General features: G+C 51.8%; 7 protein-coding genes and 2 non-coding genes across 10 annotated transcripts; 3 read left to right on the top strand and 6 right to left on the bottom strand.

Annotated features, from left to right (window-relative positions):
* Positions 1–519: 519 nt before the first annotated feature.
* Positions 520–1225, top strand: NCU02189 (hypothetical protein; the record flags this gene model as incomplete). Its single annotated transcript, XM_954490.2, has 2 exons — positions 520–1077; positions 1190–1225. The coding sequence occupies 2 exons, from the start codon at positions 520–522 to the stop codon at positions 1223–1225; spliced, it is 594 nt and encodes a 197-aa protein (XP_959583.2).
* Positions 1226–1848: 623 nt separating this feature from the next.
* NCU02190 (oxysterol binding protein) lies at positions 1849–3468 on the bottom strand. Its single transcript, XM_954491.2, has 2 exons — positions 3329–3468; positions 1849–3222 (listed from the first exon to the last, which is right to left on the bottom strand). The coding sequence occupies exons 1-2, from the start codon at positions 3371–3373 to the stop codon at positions 2065–2067; spliced, it is 1203 nt and encodes a 400-aa protein (XP_959584.1). The 5' UTR covers positions 3374–3468; the 3' UTR covers positions 1849–2064.
* Positions 3469–5413: 1945 nt separating this feature from the next.
* Positions 5414–5486, bottom strand: NCU15295. Its single transcript has one exon. It is a non-coding gene; the product is annotated as a tRNA-Lys (tRNA).
* Positions 5487–5560: 74 nt separating this feature from the next.
* Positions 5561–8132, bottom strand: NCU02191 (hypothetical protein). The gene is made up of 2 exons (XM_954492.2): positions 6881–8132; positions 5561–6817 (listed from the first exon to the last, which is right to left on the bottom strand). The coding sequence occupies exons 1-2, from the start codon at positions 7799–7801 to the stop codon at positions 6230–6232; spliced, it is 1509 nt and encodes a 502-aa protein (XP_959585.2). The 5' UTR covers positions 7802–8132; the 3' UTR covers positions 5561–6229.
* A 2406-nt stretch (positions 8133–10538) lies between these two features.
* NCU02192 (hypothetical protein) lies at positions 10539–11680 on the bottom strand (the record flags this gene model as incomplete). Its single annotated transcript, XM_954493.3, has 2 exons — positions 10539–10906; positions 11026–11680. 2 exons carry the CDS (start codon positions 11678–11680, stop codon positions 10596–10598), a joined length of 966 nt encoding a protein of 321 aa, XP_959586.3. The 3' UTR covers positions 10539–10595.
* A 1118-nt stretch (positions 11681–12798) lies between these two features.
* Positions 12799–12869, top strand: NCU15296. Its single transcript has one exon. It is a non-coding gene; the product is annotated as a tRNA-Gly (tRNA).
* Positions 12870–13327: 458 nt separating this feature from the next.
* On the bottom strand, positions 13328–16078 carry cfp (cellular filament polypeptide). 2 transcript variants are annotated; one of them, XM_011396808.1, is made up of 2 exons: positions 13889–15719; positions 13502–13787 (listed from the first exon to the last, which is right to left on the bottom strand). In XM_011396808.1, the coding sequence occupies exons 1-2, from the start codon at positions 15519–15521 to the stop codon at positions 13774–13776; spliced, it is 1647 nt and encodes a 548-aa protein (XP_011395110.1). In that variant the 5' UTR covers positions 15522–15719; the 3' UTR covers positions 13502–13773. The 2 variants fall into 2 exon arrangements, with proteins under 2 accessions (XP_011395109.1, XP_011395110.1); XM_011396807.1 differs by having other exon boundaries at positions 13328–16078.
* Positions 16079–16662: 584 nt separating this feature from the next.
* Positions 16663–22702, top strand: NCU02194 (hypothetical protein). Its single transcript, XM_954495.2, has 2 exons — positions 16663–18188; positions 18245–22702. The coding sequence occupies exons 1-2, from the start codon at positions 17722–17724 to the stop codon at positions 20343–20345; spliced, it is 2568 nt and encodes an 855-aa protein (XP_959588.2). The 5' UTR covers positions 16663–17721; the 3' UTR covers positions 20346–22702.
* Positions 20450–22730, bottom strand: NCU02195 (high affinity methionine permease; the record flags this gene model as incomplete). The annotated part of the gene is made up of 6 exons (XM_954496.1): positions 20450–20756; positions 20845–21234; positions 21308–21842; positions 21912–22007; positions 22086–22325; positions 22442–22730. The coding sequence occupies 6 exons, from the start codon at positions 22728–22730 to the stop codon at positions 20450–20452; spliced, it is 1857 nt and encodes a 618-aa protein (XP_959589.1).
* Positions 22731–22838: the final 108 nt, after the last annotated feature.

Below are 22838 nucleotides of genomic sequence, written 5' to 3'. Positions count from 1 at the left end.
ATCGTTTTTTCTCACGATTAGTTGCGGTGATTACCACCATGGCCCAAGTGACTTGACTGTCAGAGTGATGGCAATGGTAACTGCTCAGCTGCAGGTACTTAACGTTGTACTGTTGAGGTTGCCGCTTGTTGGAGAACCAGAATTGCTCAGGTGCGACTCAGGTGCGAGTTTGGATTCCGTGCTCGTCCTCCGGTTATTAACACGGCACAATACGGAGAGGCTAAAATAAGAAGTCGGGATAATCTAGGGTAGGTAACCAGTGAATGACCGGCAGATTAATTTCATGGATGGGTTTTACCGTCGTTGACTTTGGAACGATCAAGTGTTTTGATCCGCGTATTGAAAGTTTATCGGCAGAAATTGTCCGTCAGACATCAGAAGAATCTCAGAGAGAAGCTTTAAAATCCTCAGGTTAGCCGCAGAACTGACTGTATTACACAATCGACTTCTTTCCACTGCATCCACCGCTACCCGTCCATCAATCCAAAAGAGTGAAATCCCATTTTACACTCGCCCAAAATGCTCTCCCCTCCCCTCCTCACCATAACTGCTCTCCTCGCCAGCCTCACCACTTTAACCACCTCCTCCCCCGTGCCCCAAAACAGTCCCCCGCCCATGGCCACCTCCATCCCCACCCCCATCACCTTACAACCCGGCGCCTACTGGATCCGCGCCGTCGTCCCGCCCAACTACCACAAATACCTCCAAACCAAACCCGCCAACCTGCCCGGCACCGCCATCCTCGACTCGTACACCACAGCAGGGCAGTTCAACATTGTCGATGGGCAGCTGGTCAACAAAGTGTCCAACCCGCCTCTGTATCTGTGGGTGGAGGAGCCGCCGGCCGACGGCAAGACCAATCCGCCGCCAAGGACGCTGGCGACGTGGTTCAATACCACCAGGAACCCCTTCGGTACGTTTGCCTGGCAGGGGGACACGCTGACGTGGAGCGTGGCGAGCATAAAGAGGCAGAATGTCGCGGCTTGGTTGGTGTGTGATAAAAAGGATCAAGGCGCGCTGTTTGTGAATACGGGCGCTTATGGGTATCAGACGCCGAGCGGGTGTGCGGATCAGACGGTAGGTTTCGAGATTATTCTTCTTTTAATCTTTTTTTTCCCCAGACACTCTCTTGCTCGATGCATGATCGTTGTTAAACGTGAGTGGATAGGGCGGCTAACAGATGGAATAGATACACTACTACAACGACAAAACTGCCAACAACTAGGAGACGGCAAAGGAATAAAAGGACTTGTGTATGTATGGTGGTGGGAGATGAACGCAATTTTTTAAGACTTTTGGAATATTTCGTAACCATGCCACACCAGATGTAATTATCACTGCCTCAACCTTCAGTTGACGTGACTTCAATAGGTGAAGAACCAGAGGACAGGCCTCCATCTCCTCCGCCTATTGATACTAGCCGATGTCCAACAGGCTAAGGATTGGACTTTGGATAAGTTTCAACAGAAAAGGGTCAACTATTCCTTTCCTTCGACTCGAACACTCCCGCAGTCAGTGATGTGCGTAAGACAACTCATCTTCGATGGGTACTAATGAAAGGGTAGAGGTAATGCTGAATTTCATTGCAATGTGAGAAACTGTCACGTTTGTTCGGTTGGAAGAAGGATGTCTCGAATCGATTCCCTCGAAGCAGAGAATCCTGCAACATGCACACCCCCTCTCCCTCCCCCAACAATGTACATTCTCTCAGTTGAATCGCGACTTTCTCAAGATGGGAAATAAAAAAGCACAAATTAGGAGCCATCAGTCGAACAAATGTAACACAAAACATCAGAGTCCATTGGTCAGGTCCGATGAGTTTACGATCAACACGGTATAATTTTGATATGCCTTTATGACCTTTTTAATTGTGATGTCGGCTATGTTCACGAACCGCACGAACAGACTCTCTGTAGATTTGTTATTCATAGCGCATGACAACCCCCAATACTACTACCCAAACGCCGACGCTCCATATATCCTGCAACCCAAAAGAAAATGACAAAAAAAAAAACACCAACGACATCAAACCATGAACATGCTCCAAATGAATGCCCCACACAATCAACAGTACCCCAAAGGTGTAACGCCCAGCCTAAATGGCCTCTGCGCTTTCTTGATCCTCTCCAAATCCGGCTTCCACACCCCCTTCGTCCGTTCACTAAGCAACTTCAGCCCCGTCCCCTCCGTTAACCGATGAAAGACCTCATGTTCCTCGGGCTGCACGCTCTTGAAGAACAGAGGCTCCCACACAATCCCCCTCTCCTTCTCCTCAACCCTCATCCTCCTCTGCGCTTGCTCGATCCTCGTCTTCTCATTCAACACCATGCGCATATCCCCCTCCGCCATGCCCCTGAACACGCCGTCCCACGCCCTCCTCGACTCCCACGGGTCCTGCTCGGCCAGTGAATCAACCACAATCGGCACCGGCTGGTTCTCGGGCGCATCGATATCATACACCTCGACCGTCTCGCCCATGCGCGGATCGCGCACCGTCCACCCTCCTTCGCTCCAGCACCCCTTGACTTCATACAGCGTCTGTTTCGAGGGATCATCTCTATGGAACACGCGCGCTTCAAACGAGTTGCGCTTCCCCCGAATCATGCCCTCCCCTGTAAACTTGACCTCGGCCTGGTACCCGCTGCTGCCAATAATGGAATACGTGCCCAGCACCTCCGGGTACATGCACCCGGACAGGATCCCGCGGACCTTGGCGTCCAGCAGCGGGATCAGGTAATCCTCGTCAAACCGATCGATGTGCAGCACGGCGTTGCCGACCTGGCGGATGTTGACGGTGCCATTGAACGTCATTTCGACGCGCGCGTACCCCGTCGAGCGGATGCCGTGCTCGGCGTCGCTGACGTGCATGGCGGTGATGGGCGGGTGGTGGCTGACTTGCTCCGAGACGAGCGTGGTGGTGCATTTCTTCTCGGCGTCGGTCCAGGACGCCAAGAAGAGCTCCCCCAAAAAGGCGTTGAGCGGTTTGCGGATGCTGCTGCTCTTGGAGCCAGTAGAGCCGATGTAGAGCTGGCTACGCAGGGCGATGAGGAACCAGCGCAGGACGAGGAGCATGCGCTTTTCGGGGTCGGACTCGAGCGAGGGCGCGGCGAAGACGGAGGGCCGTTGGGCCCAGCAGTGGCCTACTTCGACGACGGAGGATGGGGCGAGAAGGTGCGGCGGGCCGGTGATGTTGGAGAGGTCGCCTTTGACTGTTGATAGGAACTGGAGTGGAAAAAAGGGTGTGTGTTAGTGATGGTGGCGTTGGAACAAACAGTGCTGGCAAGCAGGTGGGTAGAGAGAGGGTGGGAAGAAGTGGAGGAATGCGTACCTTGGCAAGGTCTCGTACTCGAGACGAGACGGATTTGTGATCCATGGCGAATAATTGAAGTTTTGAGGGTAGGTTGATTACTAGGCGTTATGGTGCGCAGCACAAAGGAATTGTTAGGTTCGATGGGGTTTATATTAAATCAAGTGATCGGCTCGTCGTTGACGTGTTGTATTCTTCTTCTTCCACTTGGGCCTGCCAAGAGTTATCGCCTGCGCTTGTCAAGTGATCTTGATGGCTTAGCCCCGATCTTATTGTGCTTGTTGATTGCTATGGTATCGGTTGGCGGAAACGGTACAGTGTGGACGAATTAATGTCCAGAGAATGGTGCTATGAGTTGATGTCGTCTTCGTTCAGTTGCTGGTGATTCGCCAAGACAGCATGTGTAAGTGATGTGCAAGTCGATCTTGGCAGCTATTCCCGATTTTGGTGTAAGTGCGGGTGGTGATGCATCGACGTTGGTGCGAAAATCGAAGGAGTCGGCTGCTCAGCAGAATTGCAGAGAAACAACACACCAAAGACAACAGAACTAAAGAGAAACAAGCGCTGTGATTTTTTTGAAGACAAGTCTCTCGAACAAAAATCAGTCCAGAAAGAGTTTCAACGTAGAAATATGAGATCTAGCTAGGTAACTTTGCTCCTTGGCGACTCGTGGCTAAGGGGGATCAGATCGAGCTTGTTTCACATCTGTCGCGACATCTGTCGCAGCTCGGACACACGACAGTAAGGAATTCCGTTGTACCGACCTCGAGATACTTTTTGAGAGATCGGGATCCCTAGCCAAACAGTTCAATATCTAAGCGTTTCGTCTTTTGCGTTGTCATTTATACACTGCAGTAGGGTGCGTAACGGTCATCCATAGTCTTTGATCATTTGAAGTCCAGATGACTTATGCTAACAGTGACAACGATCCGATCTCGACATATGTACTATATGTACCTAGGCATATTGCCTTCAACATGACACAACCGTCGGCATATCGCTTATTCTCCTGCTCTCTGTACCATGCGCTGTGGTATTTTGACAGGCGCCCGAACGTGTTTCGGAAACCGTTTTGCAACCTTTCCCGGATCGTGGGAATTCCGGGCGCATCGTGCAGATGTTGTGGTTGCTGATAAGATACACTGCATCCATGCATGCATGGCATGCACCACTGATATGAGTGCCGCATGGGCTCTCGCTTGTGTGGTGGTGGCCTGTACACTACATATGATACGAGAGAAGCACCTCGGGTCACTTTATGAAGAATGAAAAAGGGTTCAAGATGCACTCATCGTATTCTGAAGCGATTCCTTTTATCGGTTCATCAATGTTGTTTTAGGCTGTCTTAAACCCCCGGCGAACGGCGCCCCCGATAGGTGTAGTAGGTATTCGGTACATTGGCTTAGTTGTGCCGGTCCGGGCGTGATACATCCGCCGTCATCCATCCAGAGCGAAGATCTCCGGAATTGACGTCATCAAGGTTGGACCCTGACTCCCCCAAAAGCTTGAACGGAACCATTTAAGCCCCTGAACGCTAGGAACTAGACGTACACCATGCGACAAGTCCATTCAGTTGCTACGCCTCAGGGGCAGAGGGACACCGACCGACCCGAGCACAACTTGAAGCTCGAGAACAACCTCGAGGAAACGGAACACGGGAGTTTAACGCTGAAACAACAGCTTCACCATGTCGTGGGTGGGGAAGTCGACCAAAGTAGGGAGCACAAACCCATAGTACAAGAACTATGTAACGAGTTTTGTTATTGTTTGTACTTGGGTGATTCCGAGGATCCAAAGGCAACTTTGTTCGTTCGATTCACCAGCCGCCATCCGGATGCTCCGGACATATGTCGTTGTTTGCGTTCATAAGGTCGACTAGTAGCTGTGGTTTCTGACGGTGCCCATCTCGCTAATCGTGTTGGTTCAATCTCATCCCCAACCGCCCGCCCGCCCGCTCGCCTGTTTGGGGCCGCATATTGAATAACCACCCTGATCGTCTAACCTAATATAAAATGATTCGGCACTGTCATCATTGCTTGGTGTTCTTCAAGTGGAAGAAGAATCAGGAAAAAAAAAAAAGAAGATGTTGTTGAACATCGGGAATTGAGCCCGACGTGGGGGTCGAACCCACAACCTTGAGATTAAGAGTCTCACGCTCTACCGATTGAGCTAGCCGGGCAGCTGCGAGCTGCCATTGGATGTTGACATCCTGCCCAGTCGTACTCCTTAAGAACCAGAGACAGCCTCAGTCGGTTCTACTTGGATGTCAATTGAAATAACACGACTGGACCTTAGAGATGATTAGTGTATGATTATGAACAAGTTTATTGGTTCCAACGATCTTTTGATTATCGTCATCGTAATGCAGATGTGTCCGACGATGCGCTATATCCGCTTGTGCTATCCGCTTTCCCATGGTAAGAGTAACCCCCCAAAAGCACCATAACGCCCTCTATCCCTCTTGTCCATGATCTCCCAAGTCCAAGCCAAGTATTACACATTCGAAAAATCCTTTTCATGCCCAGATTATCCCAATCCGATAGTGTTATAAGCGGACTTCTTCCTTACTTGAGCAAGTATACCTTAACGACGCTCGTGATCCACATTGTTATGCAACTGCTGCGGACCAAGTTCCAACACCCATTCTTTTCGAAGGTTGCTTCATAATAACCAGTTGCTTGGTACCGCCACATTGTAAAGGATACCCGACGTCGAGATCAAACCAACCATAATTGTCGATACCCTTCAAGTGCAACATCCGAGGAATGTTGTGCATGTGCTTGCGCGCCTTCGCACCCGAGAAATGCGTGTGTGGAGTGACGGCCACTGAAAGCCAGCTTGACGCAGGTCATGGGGCGATGGCCGCTATGATTCAAGTATGATGCTGTTTTTTTTTTGGTTTTTTGCTTCGAATGTGCCCATTTAGCTAGAGAGGTTCGGCCACTGGATCTTGTCGCAGACCTTCTCCCTTTCGGTCCACTCCTTGATCTTTTCAACATCCCAACCACTGATGCTTTGCTTGGCCCCTTCTTTCTTCGGTACCGGCTTCCCCAGAATGAAGGATCTGTGCATGGCGCACTTTCCATCCTCGTACTTGTATTGCACGCAGTCATCGGGAGGCAAGCTCTTGCACGCCGCTTCGCAGTCGGAGGCTGATCGGTGGGCGACCTTTTCGAGCTCGTTGTATTCGTTCGCCGGCTTCATGCGATGGAGGGTGCCCTCGTCCCATTGTTTTGCGGAAATGTCGACATAGAAACGGTCGTCGGACTTGTTATCCCAGTCAAGCTGCTCGCGCTTGAGCTTGGGTTCGAGATATTCGTGGTAGATGTCCTTGATGAGAAGGGGTCGCGGCTTTCCTGATGCAATTTGCTCTCTGCGGAAGCGGCGCTCAAACTCCCAAAACGTGTTGATCTCTTCGCTGTTCATGTGATGCATCGTCACGATAGGGTGGCACCAATGCCAGGGACCAAACGGGAGCGTTGCGGGCTTCTCGCCGTTGATGGTCGGCCACTGTGAAACACCTTGGTTAGTACATTGAATCTGTTCTCAATTCGCACGCACAGAGAAACTCACCATTTGTTCGACAGAGACATCAGCGTTATCTTTGAGCGCCAAGGCAAAAACGTAGTCTCCGCAGCATTCACGCTTCGCGCGCAAGTCGTACTTTTGTGCCACGCCCGGATTCCCGTCGACGAGCGCCTTCATCGACGCCTTGCTGACGATATAACCCGACCCGCCATGACCGAATCTGAAGCCCTGAATCAAGGTGACACTGCCAAGGTAGTGCTTCTTGTTCGGGTTCAGTTTGCCTAGCCAATGTACCAGGTTGGGCCACAGGACATATGTGTCGGCGTCTACGAAGACGTACCAGTCGTAGCCTGGGCGCATCTTGTACGTTTGCTCCGCCATGTGGACATTTTTATACTTGTCGAGATTCCAGCCTTCGGTCGCGGGGTTGCCCTGCTTGTTGCAGCCCTCGACATCAACAGGGCACGCCTTTTGGCGACGGTACAGGTCAAAGTCCGAGTTCCCCTCCATGGCCTCGGCTGACACGTTGGACAAGCTGTCGTACACGGGGTATCCGCCAATCTTCTGTTCCATATCGCTAAAGATGAGGAAGTCGGGTACACATTTGAGCACCGTCATAAGTTGAGTGGGCACGCGGTTGAAGGATTCCGACGCGCCAGTCTTCATGATGACCAGAATGTTGTCGGGAATCGGGTAACCGGCGCAGTCTGGGTTCTCGGAGGGATGTGGCCTGGGGCCAGGACCATTGTGTCCCGGCGGTGGGGGAGGGTGGTGACCATGGCCACCAGACTGGTAGAGAGGGTCATCAATGGCAGTCCAGCCGCCAAGACGTCTCGAGGAGGCCAGAAGAAGAAGCAGACTGATTGCCGCACATAGGGCGATGGTGATGGATTTGCGCGTGAACATCCTGGGCAGCGTGGGGATGAAGCAGAGGCTGTCTTGGCCACGACGGGGCGACTTGATCATTTGAAGGGAAACAGTTCAGGTCGCAGGCGTAGAAAAAGAAAGATTCATTCGCGATCAAGAGAGAGTGCAGACGTCATGCCACTCTCGGGTTCCCCATGGAGCTGAATGATCCACCAGGTTCGACGATCGCCTGGAGAATCACGAAGAGGTGGGTGGAGGTGTATCTTTAGTGCCTGGAGTGGAGGGCAGCAGGGGCAGCGAGTGGAATCGGGATCAAGTCAGTCTCCTGTGATCGCGTAAGCCAGGGATCCCTCAGGTGGGCTCGGCAAGGTTCAAACCTCTGCGCCGGACTCGCGGAATGCAGGGTTGGTTGCAGGGCGGCTAAAATAAGGAATGGAGAAGCGTGGGAAAAGGTGGCAGGGTAGACGCTAGACAGGGCTGAAAGAGGAATTAATGAGCGACTAGAGGTACCAAATACGAGCCCACCATACCGGGACCCGTTCCTGAGTGGTAGCAAACGTTGGGGATATCAATGGCTCAAAGACACCAGCTAAACGGATGGGGAAAAAAGAAAAGTCCAATGTTAGGGGCTTTCACTCATGCCGCCATGTTGCTTGTTCGAGATGGCAAACCAAACAAATGTCAATCGGTAAGGCACCTAGCTATCTACCTCAGGTAGGTGAAGCAGACTCGCAGGTACATAGAAGGACCTGCAACGGAGGAGGAGGCAAAGGAGTGGAGGGAGGGGAGGGAGGGGCGGTGTCGACTCGAAAGGGCTCTGACATGTCATGTCTCTAATCGGAGGTTGAATGGAGCACACGGTAGAGTAAATGAATCAAGGTGTTTTTGTTCTGTCTCATCGCATTGGGTCGTGGTATGGTGGCTCTTCCCTGCTAAAGCCTGAACGGGAATCCCAGGGCAGCACGGGACGCCATGAGATGGGATGAGTCGTCCTTAGCTATCGAACCGACTCGCCGGTACGTCTTGCCCGGTCTGTGGAAGATAATGCGCACTGGAGGCTTCGTTGCGATAACCCGATCGTGACTTACCTCTACCTACCTACTCGGAGATTCTTGGTTCTACAATAGTGTACTACCTATCGTGTTCTGGTCAATTTGTTGAGAAATTGTAGTAGTGAAGGGAACGACTGAAGATGGAACTGGAATCTCAGCATGGGCGGGCGTGGGATTGAGCCGAGGTACCTCTACTACCTAGGTAGCTAGACTAATGCCGCAGCATTGCCAATCAAGGCATGGGCAGCAATGTGGCTGCCGTTTACTGCTATGATTCGCATGCAATCGCCAGATACTTGGATGATCCCCTCTCGATCCACCAGAATTCCCGGGCAGACTCTCAGGGGAAAGCAAGGCAAGATGAAGATCCCGATGCCGTTTTAAACCGAGTGCTTGTTTCAGGACGAATGTAACTGTTGATCGTGTTGATGCTCATCAACTCGATGTTACACTCTTTCATTTAGAATGACAATTGCGCGATAAACCGACCTGATGATATTCAGGGAGCTCATATTCCATCCTCTTCGTCCCTTCTCTCTTTTGGAGATTGCCCTGCCCTGGTGCAATGGAGATGGATGTTCCAACGCAGATGCAACCGTTCCTCGGCAGGCCCAGGGTCCACACCCACCCCGCGGCCACTCCTGCCAAGCAAGCCGCCAAGCTGTCAGACATCCGTGGGTTTCTTTTCCACTTCAGGAACGACCCAAGAAGGGAACTTGGTATCCATATCGTATTCCGAGACAACTACGAGTCCAGAAGAGCATGAAAAGAGGTCTTAAGACATGATACTCTTCAACTTGAGACAAACATGATGCCTTGATCAACGCTTTGCGTTATGTGAGTGTCTTCCAGCTTCGATAATTTCCACACCAGACATTTGTGAGGGAATATCCCTGCAATTGGCCAAAGCCGGAGAAGGTCTGGACTGCACCAAAAAGGGGGCACATATGCGCCATCATCTTGATGGTCTCAAGTGGCTGCTTCTTCCATCCATCACAATCACAGGACGCTACCTAGGCCTAGAGGTAGTCCAGTCAGGATGCGATACCATCCTCACAAGAATACATACATTAGTAGGTAGGTATGTACGAGCGGTAGAAGCACAACAACGATCAACAAGTTTCCACCCACATCAGCGAGGTTCATCGCCATCAAAACCTGTCGTCTGCAAGAAGGGATTGGGAGGCCGTGTCAACAACCTCCAAAGACAAAGGCGGGCGCTAAGCTGCATCAAGTTGGATACCAACACAACTTCATGACCACCGCCGCCGCCATGCTTTTGAGATCGATGTTGGAGCGGCTTGGCCAGGCAGCCACATCTCCCGTCGAGACAGTGAGGAACCAACTGATTGGAAGAGGCCCGTGCTAGGTACCTAACCGAACTCGTTAGTGGGCAGCCTAGACCGTCATGGCCCCAAGCTTCAGGGCAACGCTAGTGACGCTGGGCAACTCTAAAATCCCACACCCCAACGACACTTCTTGGCTTTATCCGGTGACCATGATGAGGATGTGATCCAAGCAATGGATTCCTAACCTGTTTTCTATGCTGTGCAGAAAATGGTTTCCCAAAGAGTTAGAGGGTTTGGGCGAAGATTGTCCTTTGTTGTATCGTCGAAGCAGCATTTGCAGAATGACCGACGGTCCCTGATGCGCCAGCTAACCACATCCCGCGACAGCAATGACAACGAGGACGGCGACAAAATAGAAGAACATGAATCGACACTACTTATCACCATCACAATCACACTCCTTGGTTTGCCTTACAAGCAATAGCTGAGCAGCGTCGAGATTCCATTCCACCCATGTAAGCCCGGTCTTGGGTCATCGAACTACAAATCGATTTAGATGGCGGTTACAACACCCGTCAAGACAAGGGCAACTATCAAAGCCCACATAGACTTTCCCCTGCCCATTCCTGCATTCTTCGCAGCTATCCAATTCGTATTGTTCGGCGCCTTAACGCAAGACAGCCAGCCAGCGCTATCATGAACCTCACCGCTAGAAGAGAAGTGTGTCCACGTTATCACCACCGGCCATACCACGCGCTCCATAGCCACAAGCGCCGAGGCGTTGTCTTTGCCAGCTGGAGCCGAAGCCCCCGCAAAGAAGGAATATCGTCGATTGCTTTGATCAAAGTTGCTGCTATCGATCTCTTTCGTCATGTTAGCACAAAATCAGCATCTAGTATAGTCCATGGTATATCTCTCGACGCGCACCACCAGGTCCACACCAGTGGACATCAAGCACATCATCCTGAGATGGAAAACTCACCATACCCAACCCCGATCGTCCCCCCAAAGTACTCCAAACACGCATCAGGAACCGCCAAACTCCCACACGCCCCTAGATCATCCTTGTCCTTCCCGGTGTTATTTGCAACGCTATTGATCTGTAGCCCCTGAATACACTCACTCGGCAACAACGCCGCACAAGTGCCGTCCAACCTCGCCGTCTGCGCCGTCTCCGTCGTCTCATCCGATAACCCCGCGGTAAACACGATGGCGCACACCCTCCAGCTTTCGGCGTCTAAGTATAGCCCTTCCTGTCGGTGGGTAGACGTAGAGGGAGGCACAAGCGATAGGACTGCCGCCTGGGTGAATTTGCTCTTCTTGTCTCTTGCCGATATGGAGGATGCGTTGGTCAAGGGTATGTTGGCTGCCACGCTGATGGAGAGATACCACCCGGGAATTTCACTGCCGGTGGCGTCGGCGGGGCCGGCGGGGATGGAGGTGTTGTAGCCTGTGGTTGGAAACGAGGCGTTCGAGACGGGGTGTGCGATGGCGAGGGCGAAGTCGGAAGGGGGAAGGCCGAAGGGGGGGTGGGAGGGGGAGCCGATGGTGAGGGATTGGGCTGATGATGATGATGCCACGGCCATGGAGACGTCGAAAAGGCCCAGGCTGAAGTTCAAGAGGTTCCTAGTGGCCATTTTGTGCCAAGACAGAGTTTGTGATCTTAGATGTTCGTTGACATTTTCTTGCAAAGGTATCGTGGCCCGAAATGTGTCCTGGCGGGGACAAGGCAGATTGAGGAGGTAGGTAATCACGAACGTGAGGGAGGAAATGCAAGGCGCACGCAACTAACCAGGCAAGCTTCCATAGGTAAGCTCCGTCGTGCCTGCTAGAAGCATACCTACTGCATCCCCAAGGCAGCTCACCTCGTCTGTTTTTCATACTAGACCAATGAGATGGACCCAGGATGGAACTATTTTTGGCGTTTGATGACAGAACCCGTTTATCCAAAGGGGGAAAAGGATGCGAGCTTTCTAGAACAGAGCTTTGAAATAGGAGGGTCGATAGATGCGATTGACGGAAATCCCACCTGCGAGCACATATTAGGGGTTTTCCAAGGACAGAAGGCTTGACTTATGACTGGAGTAAGTTACCAAAGATGATACGGGGCCAAGCTAGTGCTCGGTACAGCTCCGTACTCCGGGCTCCATATCCTCCGATCTCCGCTTGCACTGGTGGTCCCCACCTCTTTCTGAAATGCGAAATCCGGATCCGGAGCCGGTGCCGAATGCGGATCCATGTCTTGGCTTGATGAGACTCCGTTCCAACTCAGCCTCAAATGTCTGAAAACCTTCGACTTTGTTTTTCTTCAAGGAGACATGTTTGACCAGTTGAGATGTTCGATGTCGTCTGGTCTCCAGTTGGAAAAGAGCTAGTTGTAGCGAATCAGCCATCATTACTTACTTATGCTCAGTCTTCTTTTTCGGATCCTGTGAGAGTTGGGATACTCCCAATGTTGAAAGATGAATGACAACGCTGATCCGGTAGGCAGGTAGGTACCACAACGCAACGGAAGATACTTGGCAAATCACCTTGTATATCTTTTTAATCGTTCTCGTTCCTGTTTAGTCTCTATTTTCTCCGTTCATCTTCTCATTGTCATGTGCTGTACATATTTTCCCTTGTGTCATCACTCGGCGTATGCTTGGTGCTCCAGCCGTACGTAGATGAACAAGAGTAACAGAGCTAGCGGAGATTGGAGGTATTTGAAGATATAGGGCAGCTTTTCCAGCAACAATGTATCAATAACCAACCAGCGCCAGTGGTTTAGTGGTAAAATCCATCGTTGCCATCGATGGGCCCCGCGTTCGATTCGCGGCTGGCGCATATCTTTTGCAGTTTTTTTCTTCCTTTTTGATTTCTTCTTTCTTATCCGTATTGATTGATATATACCACCTCGTCTGATTTGCATAGATAGCATGGTACGAGTGAAAAGGAAGTCTCAAGTTTTTGTCGTGTTTTTTTTTCCTGTTGTTTACTTTCAGTTCAAAGATACATTGTAGCAAGATAATCACCTACGTATCATCTAGTATGCTTTGACATTTGGTTTATCACTCTTCAGAATTGCCAGAAATCGGACGGATGACAACTCCGTCCGCTAGCTTGAGCCACCGCCCGAGCATCTCGGAACGAACCGTTTTGTTGTGCATTGACGTTTGACATCATCATGGAGCAGTAGCTAGCATCTTGGTGTTTCCGGAGAGCGGAGGAGAGCACCGAATCACGATGACACCTGAGCTTGAGATGATGGTGTGTCTCTGTCCCAATGCAGGCAGACCATCGTGCAAACATGAAACGGTTCAGTACATGATTAATTTAGGTAATATCAAAGTGATTTTATTCATGGCCGTTTTGCTTGCGATTCCAGCGCCGAATTCTAGAAGCCCACACCCGAAAACTAGTCTATCTGGTCTTCTATAGTAGCCACCAACCGAATTCGATTGAATAGCTTTTCTTGTTCGTTTACCACTTGTCTTTGTATAGATTTTAACCAAAACCGGGTGGGACAGAGACATGAATGAGGAGAGAGAGATATATAGAAATTGAGATGAGATGAACGATCTATGAGAAAGCCTAAAAGGAAAACAAAACATTTATTGACATGACAAAAACTTGAAGCCCCGTTTGACCTTTTTCCATACACTATATCGTGGCCCATTGTCTACCACCACCTCGGCCGCCGCCGCCGCCGTTGTATCTTTGATAATACTATCATTTGGTATCACATCCGTCATTTCAACATGCCTATCCACATTAGCATCTTCCTTACTCCTGCACCGACATGTTGCGGGGAGGCCTCGCATTCGCAGCAGCCACGTAATGACCCCAGGTGATGAGCTCCTTACTGCAGTCATCCTGATCAATCGTGCACTCGATCAGCGTAGGACCCTCCTTGTGGCTCTCAGCCACCTTGATAGCGTCAGCGAGCTCGCCGGCCGTGTTGGCCAGCAGGCCCTTTGCGTGGCCGTCGGTGCTGTTGAAGGCCTCCACCAACATGGCGTAGTCCCAGTTCTTGATCTTGTTGTAGGAACCGTCGTGGATCTCGACCTCGATCGTGTAGCCGCGGTTGTTGATGAGCATGATGGTGATGGGTACCTTGAAGCGCACCATCTGCGACACCTCCTGGGCCGTCACCTGGAAAGATCCGTCGCCGACCAGCACAATGGTGTGCCTGTCAGGGTGGCGCAAGGCGTAGCCAAAGGCCGCAGGGATCGACCAGCCGATGTGGCCCCATTGCATCTCGATCTCGAACTTGGCGCCAGGAGGAAGCTTCAGCTGGATGCCGTTGAACCACGAGTCGCCCGTGTCGACGAACAGGCTGGTCTTGTCTGTCAACATCTCCTGCACCTGTCGCGAGATCTCCTTGCGCGAGAGCGGCTCCTCGCGTTCGGCCGTGTGCACGTGCGGGGGGTCGGGCTTGAGGCGCTTGTACTCGATCATGGTGGAGTCGTTGAAGGTGACCTGGGTGGCCAGGTGGCTGAGGAATTCGCACATCCGGACGCGGCTGAAGTGTGCGCCGGGGAAGGTGACATGATCCATATCGACGGTCATGAGCGGGATGTTGGGCACGGCAGTCCATCCGACCGTGCTGTAGTCGTTAAAGACGGCGCCGACGCAAATCATGGCGTCGGCCCAGTGCACCATGGCGTCTGCGGCATCGGAGCTAACTTGTCCCCAGAAGATGCCGACGAACTGCTTGTGGTCTTCGGGGAACATGCCCTTGGCGGCAGGTTGCAGGGCAACAGCACAGCCCATGGCCTCGGCGAACTCGATGAGCTCTTTCTCGGAACCGGCACGGCCAGCTTTGGGGCCAACCAGGATGACGGGCTTGAGCTTGCCGTCGAGATACTCGGCAGCGCACTTGGCGGCGGCCTCAAGAGCGCTCTTGTCGCTGGTGATGGGGTCGGTGATGGCGCTGATGGGGCCGGGGCGCACGCAGGTAGCTCCGGCGAGGTTGGTGGGGATCTCGATGTAGCAGGGCTTCCGGGCAAGGATGGCGGCGCGGAGGGCACGGTCGATCAGGCGGGGTGCATCGATGGCGCGGGGAATGGCCACAGCGCAGCAGGTAATCTTCTTGGCCATCTCATACTGGTAGGTGTAGTCCGGGTGGCCGAGGGTATGGTGAAGGATGTGATATTGACTGGGGTCGTTGGTGTTGGGCGAGCCGCTGATGAGGACCAAGGGGAGGTTCTCTGCGTAGGCACTGCCGGTGCCGTTGAAGGCCGAGAGGGCACCAACGCTGTAAGTGACAACGCAGGCGGAGATGCCGTTGGCACGGGCATAGCCTTCGGCGGCAAGAGAGCAGTTGAGCTCGTTGGCGCAACCAACCTCTTTGAGATCCGGGTGAGCTTGTAGCTTGTCGAGGAGGATGAGGTTGTAGTCGCCGGGGACGACAAAGTGGTGGCGGACGCCGACCTGAGCAAGACGCTCGGCGAGGTAGTCGCCCACCGTGAACTTTCCTTGTTGTTGGGCTACCATGATGCTCTCTCTTTAGGGTGAGATCTGGTGGTGAAGAAGTGTCAAAGACTGGAGGTGGTAGTAGTAGTGGTAGTGTCGAAGCTGTACTTTCATGACCATGCAGAAGTCCGGTACCCAAGAGGACGGCGGGCTGCGAGAAGCCTTTTATTGTCCTGTGTTGACCACGGTGATGTGATGATTGGCTCAGAGAGCTTGTCCCGATGGCCTGCCTGCTACAGGATTGCCATCGATGGCTTGAGGCCATCTCCGCGATGACATGTCCCCGAAGACGCTCCGGGCGTCTCGCCATGGGCCAAGGGACAAGGAAGGTGTGCTGATGCATGGCTGCATGGTGTCGTTCGTTGGGAGCAATGGCCAGACGGTCGCCAGTTGCTTGGACAGGGGGCCATCAGGACCAAGCGCAACCACGGTCGGCTGGTGGTGTGAACATTCTGTTACGAGGTTGTGAAGTCAGAGCATGCGGGCAATGCATCATAGACAGGAGTGGGGGACCATGGATTACGACGTTGCACAGGGCCATCCGCTGCTGGGCTCCGGTTGTTCGACGTCGGTCGAGATGAAGTGTTGTAGGGAAAGATAAGCGGCCTCGTTCGGTCCGATATGCAGCGAGCATTCGACGATTTGATCAGACCACCGCCGCAATCCAGGCACTCGCACCCAAGCCACACCGGCCCTTCCCATTGGCGGCTGGTGGGGTTGCGCCCCAGAAAAGCGGACCTTAACCGCGTCGGCGACATGCCAGACACAGATCGCCTCAGGCTGGCCTTCCGAGACGGCACCATCCGGCGGTAAATTTTCAAAACAGTCAGCACGATTCGGCTCCGTCTGCCGAATGGCAACGTGGGCTGAGCTCATGTCGGTTGTTCTGTTTGTTGAGGTTTGAGGTCGATGTGGTCAATGCTCGGCGTTGACATGAGTTCGATCACTGAAGCTATGCCTAGGTCCCCTGAGGGTGGTGGGTGCGCTCTTGAGTCTGAGTGCCAAGGGCATGAGGATAGAAAATATGGAACATGTTTTTAGTGAGGGGCGGATAGTCAGAAACGCAACCCAAGTGCTGGGAAGCCTGTTAACCAACAGACCACCAAGCTCCATTCAACCACTTCTTTGTTGTTATTTTTGAAAATTCCAAGAAACTTAAGATAAGAGCAGAAGATTCAGAAGAAAAGAGTTTGCACATCGTATCATGTCAAAGTTGTCTGACTTGGAAATGAGGATTCGCCCTACTGCGACCTAACACTTTCACCTCTGTCCCTCGGAAGTGCCGCCTCAACCAAGGCAACGGAGATGAGGGCGGCTGCTTCTTTACCAAATAGAATCCAAACAAGATCATTTGAGCTTAGGACGAGAGCTGATCATTGGAACCTCCGTCCTTGAAAAGTCAATGAGAATATAGATATTCCTGGTACAAGTTTCGTCGATGAAAGGTTTGGCGTAAGGTTGTATTTATAGTACCAAATGAGCCTATTGAGTTAAACACATGTGCCATATCTGCTATGGAGAGAGGGGTGGAAAAGCCTTGGCGCCCAGCCAACAAAAGGCACCCACCACCCCTCGTGTACCCATTTACTTTTCTGTCTGCTCAACCTCCTCCCACAACCGCGAGATGTGACAGAATGACGACCATGAGATTGACCACTTTGTTGCCTTTTGGCCTGCTCCCCGATATGCTTGTTCTACCATGACGCGCACTGTTATTCTGAGTGGGAGGCCGCGGATTGACCGAATCACCTCGCCGTCCTACGAACCAAAGCTGATGTCCCGAGACTGAACACTTTGTCTGCCTTGTCTCCTCACTTCCTCTCTGTCTTGTACCAGCGTTGGGATAACTCGCCCTTCCTTGCCTGTCAGAAGCCAGTGCAGTTCTGGTTGTTCATTGATGGCTGATAGCCAGGCGCATAGCTCGATACAGATGAGGGGGACGGTTGTGGCAGAGCCGTTCAATGGGAATACTTCGGTTCGGCATGGCATTCGCGACTGGTCAAATGGGAAGCATCCGCGGTTCAGCCCTCTGGAAATCGGGCACTATTCAGCACCGCCGCAGCCCAACAATTGGCTGACCAGATGAGTGAAATCCTAAGCCTTCGCTCACAACCGAATAAGTGTGCTGGCCGAAGTATTATCTATCGCTACCATCGCACTTTATCAGTTCGTCAACCCAGTCGATGCTCTCCTCGCTCATTCCGCTCGTCACGTCTTCCTTATGGATCCATTATCGTTCACGGCTAGCCTCGTTGCCGTAGTAGGCCTAGCAGGAGAGGTTGCAAAGACCTGCAAAAGCTACATTGACGGCATCAAGAACCATCCGCGCGAAATCCGAGTCATCTTCATCGAACTTACCTCGCTCACCTCAGTATTAGAAGGATTGAAGATACTACGCGAAGAGGATTTCGAAGACGCACAAATCATCAGACAACTGAGAGGACATGATGGACCAATACAAGGGTGTCAAGAAACGATTCGCAACTTACACGGTCTTCTCAACCTGAACTCGGCCTCTGGCACAGCTGCACCTGGAGGCAGTCGTTCTAAGCGCAGACGGTTGCAGGCGAGGCTGCCAACTCTGGATGAACTCGCCTGGCCTTTCAGAAGAGACGAAGCAGTGGCCTTACTGAAGGCGATCGCAACACACAAGCAGACCATCGGTGCAGCTCTCACTGCATCTGTATTGTACGTATATCATAATTGCAGTTATATATATGGTAATATCTAACTCGGATGAACAGATCCGAGGTTCAGTCGATGAAAGCGAAGCTCGATCGAGCGGAACAGGACAGACTGCATGCCTGGCTCGTCCAAATCAACCCTTCTTCAAATCACAACACCGCAAACAGCCTCTATGAGACGGGAACCGGTGACTGGATCTTCCGCTCCCAAGAGTGGAACCTTTGGGTGAACAAACAGTCCAAGGAACGCTCTCTTTGGATACACGGCATCCCCGGGGCAGGGAAGACCATCCTTACCTCTCATATCATCGAGCACCTCACAAATACCAAATGTTCGGGCAAAGTGGCACTCGTCTACTATTACTGCTATTACGGCCACAACCAGGATGAAACCTTTTCCTTCCTCCGATGGCTTATCAGCCAACTCTGTCGGAAGTCTGACACGGTCTCGAGCTTGACCTACGGTATTTACCGAAGCGGTCAAGATCCCAACATAACCAAACTCCTCTCAGCGCTCCTTGCGCAACTTGACAGTTTGGACACGGTATATGTCGCGGTCGATGCCTTGGATGAGAGTCAACAGCCACGAGATAGGATGCTCGATGTTCTTCGTACACTGGCTACCGATTCGCGATTCCGGAAGATCCGACTGTTGACCACTAGCCGTGAATATGCCGACATTGAGCGAGTCATGGCACCCGTCTCCCTTTCCGTGCCTACTTCACATGAGGAGGTGGAAAAGGATATTCGAGTCTTTGTCGAAGGAAGCATCAGTCGAAGCAACAGTTTCAAGCACTGGCCCGACGATCTGAAGCTTGAGGTGGTTGATGCACTTGCCAAAGGAGCAAAAGGCATGTTTCGTTGGGCGGTCTGCCAGTTGGATATTCTTCGTCGCCTCAACTGCGCAACGCACGAAGACGTCAGGGAAATGATCAAAACTCTCCCCAAGGACTTGGACGAAACCTACATGAGGATCTTGAATCTTATTCATCCAGATGATCTCGAACTTGTCCGATTCACCATCCATTGGATCATCTACACGGAAAATCTGCGCGGCTACAATCTAATTACGCTAGATGTTACCGAGGTCTTAGGTGCCTTTGCGTTGCATAGTTCAGGATCCTCAGAACGGGCTAACCAAATCTCTATCCCTTGTGACCCCGACAGGCTTAAAGATTGCTGTGGTTGCCTTGTTTCTTTTTTTGAACCCTTCGATGAGGTTTATTGCGATCTCTCCCACTACACCATTAAAGAATTCCTCACTTCCAATCGATTCAAGCCATCAGACCAGCTCAAGTGTCTCGACCTTGCAACGATGAAGACTTATCTGCCCAATGCCATTCTCCGATGGCAAATTGATCGCATCAAATGCAATGCAGAAGGCTATATAAATATTTTCAGTTATGAGTGCTTAGCCCGACAAGTTTTGTCCGCTGAAGAATTCTTGGATTACCAGCTGGCAATCCGTTTCTTCCTGATAAATGTGGCCCCAGACACCGACATACCTTATATTTCCAGCGATTCCCGGCGTCTAGTCATGTCGGTTATATATGGAATTGAGTGGGTTGGGGATAGACCGTCAGACGAAATCATTGTTTTACTCCGTCTTTTAGTCGTGGGGGCCTTCCATTTATCTCGATCTCTGCTTGAAACTGTCGGCAGTCACCTTCTTTGCTCATCCTTGGACTTGATATGGTATGACTATCACGTGTGCGGCAGCAAAGACAACCCGAAAAAGATGAAATTCGTGGGCAATGTTGTCGAGTTTCTAGCTACCATTTTCTTGACTTCACCTGCTGCGTTGTTGTTTCTACTGGAAAACTACTATGACGACTTTGTACAATCTGTCGATCTGAGTGGAATATTGCAATCTTTTCAAACCGGCCGCAGAGAAAGCCTTGACTGGTTGAGAAAAGAAAAACCATGTAACTATAGCAAATTCATCGAGGAGGAGGAGGAGGTCGCTGCGAAGGTAGTTCAGAAGCTTCAGAATATGGGCGCGGTTTCGATGAATGAGGATCCAGAGTCAGACTTGGAACCAAACGCCGATTCAACGACAGAACCGACAGTAGTAGAATCAGGCATGGAGTCGCGTTATCGGCCAAAAAGGTGGCTTGATGTTGTTTTGAGAAATGAGAGCAAAGAGGAAGTTGGGTCATGAGGTGACTGTCACCCTTCTACAGCGCAACACACCAAGAGACTGGTCAATAGGGCACACAAGATTTGAACAGAATATACCCATCAACACAGCTCAGTAATGTTTCTTCACTTCTCTACATCCTGGCCATCTCTTCCTAGCGGTACTTCATCCGCCGAAGTTGGCTTTTTTTCGTCCGAACCGCCGTCACTTCCAACCGAGCCGCGATGTGGACGAATCGTGGAGTCATCCAACGGGCGACCAACAGCATCGTGCGTGGCATCCCACTCAGACAACTTAGCAACTGGTACCTTGACAAGTCTGTGACTCTGCGCACCATCATCAAGTCGCAGAACCTCCTGACGAATGCGATAGCCCCGCAGCTTCGGGATCACGGAGATCCAGAGGTAGTAGTAGATGGCGCATGCGATCAAGCTGGTACCTGCGTCAGTTGACCACTCATTTGCTTCAAACCGCGGCGCCTTTACGAAATGAAAAGGGAAACCGAAAAACCTGGACTTACATTCCGATACCCGTGACCACATAGGTCCCGTACCAAAAGCTGACATCTCCCGCGTACGCTCCTCCCGCGGGTGGATACCACGGCATGACGATTAGGTACAGCTGCACCAAGATGTTGAACACGACTACAAGGTCCCAGGCTTTGAACTCAGGGCGGGGAAGGTTGAGCCGAGACCGTCGGTACCGGACGACGTACAGACCTATTCCCATGATCAACTGAAAGAAGGCCGAAGGCAGGACTTGGAGATCGGTAATGAAGTTGAAGGCGTCACCAGCGGGAGGCGCCAAAATCATGAGGATGGTCAGCGCCCATTTGACGAAGTACGGTCCAAGCGGAGTGCCAAAGGGGCGGGTAGAAGCCCAAAACCGTGGGAAGGGGAGCACGCCTTGCCTGTCATCACCGAAAGAACATGTGTCAGCAATTACCATAAACATGACCGGTAATCAGATTCCTCGAGACTCACCTCCCGCACTCCCTAATCAACCTCGACGACCCAATCAACACAGCAATCAGATTCCCAAACGAGCTCAAGGCAATCAGGAAATTCAGCCCTCTCACCGCACCACTCGACCCAAACACCTTGGTAAAGAACAGGCTCGCCGCAATCTGCTGGCTCTGCACCAGCTCATCCTTTGGCACGGCGGCAAAGTACGCCACATTCGCCAAGATGTACAGAACTGCGACGATGAGCAGCGCGACAAATCCGTTCCTTCTGATCTGCTTCACGGGGCTCTTCACCTCGTTGACGACGTTAAAGGCATTTTCAAACCCGGCGTACGAGAAGATGATTTTGTACAGCGCATTGGTGACACCATAGGGCGTTGCTTGACCGGAAAAGGCGTCGCGGAAGTTGATACGGGGGTCGGGGATCCGAGTGGTGGAGACATGCCCGCCTAGCACAACCAGGCCGGTTATGGAAATGAAGATGAGGGTGAGGACTTTGATGATGCCGATGCCGTTGGCGAAGAGGTAGGAGAGGCGGGTGTGGAAGGACACGACTGAAAAATAAAAGGGAGTGAGTTAGCAATGAGAGAGTGGCATAGACGTAAGAGTGGAAAGAGACGTACACAAAGCGGCGACGGTGTACCCGGCTACAGCTACGCCTTTGAGTTCCCAAGCTGTTGGAGAGTGGCCGTTTATTCTGAACAAGTACTGTGCAAGGACTGCGCGTTGTTCGCATTAGTCAGTCCAACCATTTTTTTCCCTGAAAGCTTCGGAGATGGAACAAGCAAATCACTTACCGATAGCATTACTGCTACTAAACGACAACGCCACCGACTGAAACGCAAACGCCGTCGGGAACAGCCATCTCGGTCTTGGGTACGCCTGTTCCAGGTACACCACCTCAGACCCCGATCGATTCGGGAAGTATGCCGCATATTCGAGATACACCGAGAGATTCGCAACCGACGTCAAGAAGCCGAGAGCCCAGAAGATCATGGATAGGCCCACGGATCCGGTACCTCGAAGAATGTTTGATGCTGTATAACCGTTTCCCGAGAGAACAAGATCGAGATGGGACGTAATTAACACCAGCCCATGATAGCACGGACGGAAAACGCAGAAGAAGAAGGGAAAAACTTGAGGGGTGGCTCACGAGTCGAATACACGCCTGTGCCAATCATCTTGCCGATGTTGAGCATGATGATGGACAAAGGGCCGACGGAGTATCCCAGCGGAGAGTTGACTTCGACCGGCGCGCCCGTGGCTTCTTGGTAGGCAGGCGGAGAGTCGTTGCCGCCTTTTTCGACGGTGTATTTGAGACTGCCGTCGCTGACGGTGCCGCCATCGCCGTCGATGGGCCCATTGGGTCGATAGTGGGATTCGCTTTTAGCAAGATCATCGCCTTGCCGGCGAGTGAAGGGCCGTCGCCAGTTGAAGGCCATTGGGATGTTTGGGTGTGAATACTGGAACGAATGCAAAGAAAGACTTGGGCGGTGTTGTGTTACGGCATGAAAGACAAGATAAAACCAGGAACCTGTTCTTATTGTGAA

This window comes from Neurospora crassa, linkage group VII, assembly GCF_000182925.2.
Source record: "Neurospora crassa OR74A linkage group VII, whole genome shotgun sequence".
NCBI lineage: Eukaryota > Fungi > Ascomycota > Sordariomycetes > Sordariales > Sordariaceae > Neurospora > Neurospora crassa.
Note: the sequence above shows the minus strand (reverse complement) of the source record. Positions and strands in the feature narration are given on the sequence as shown.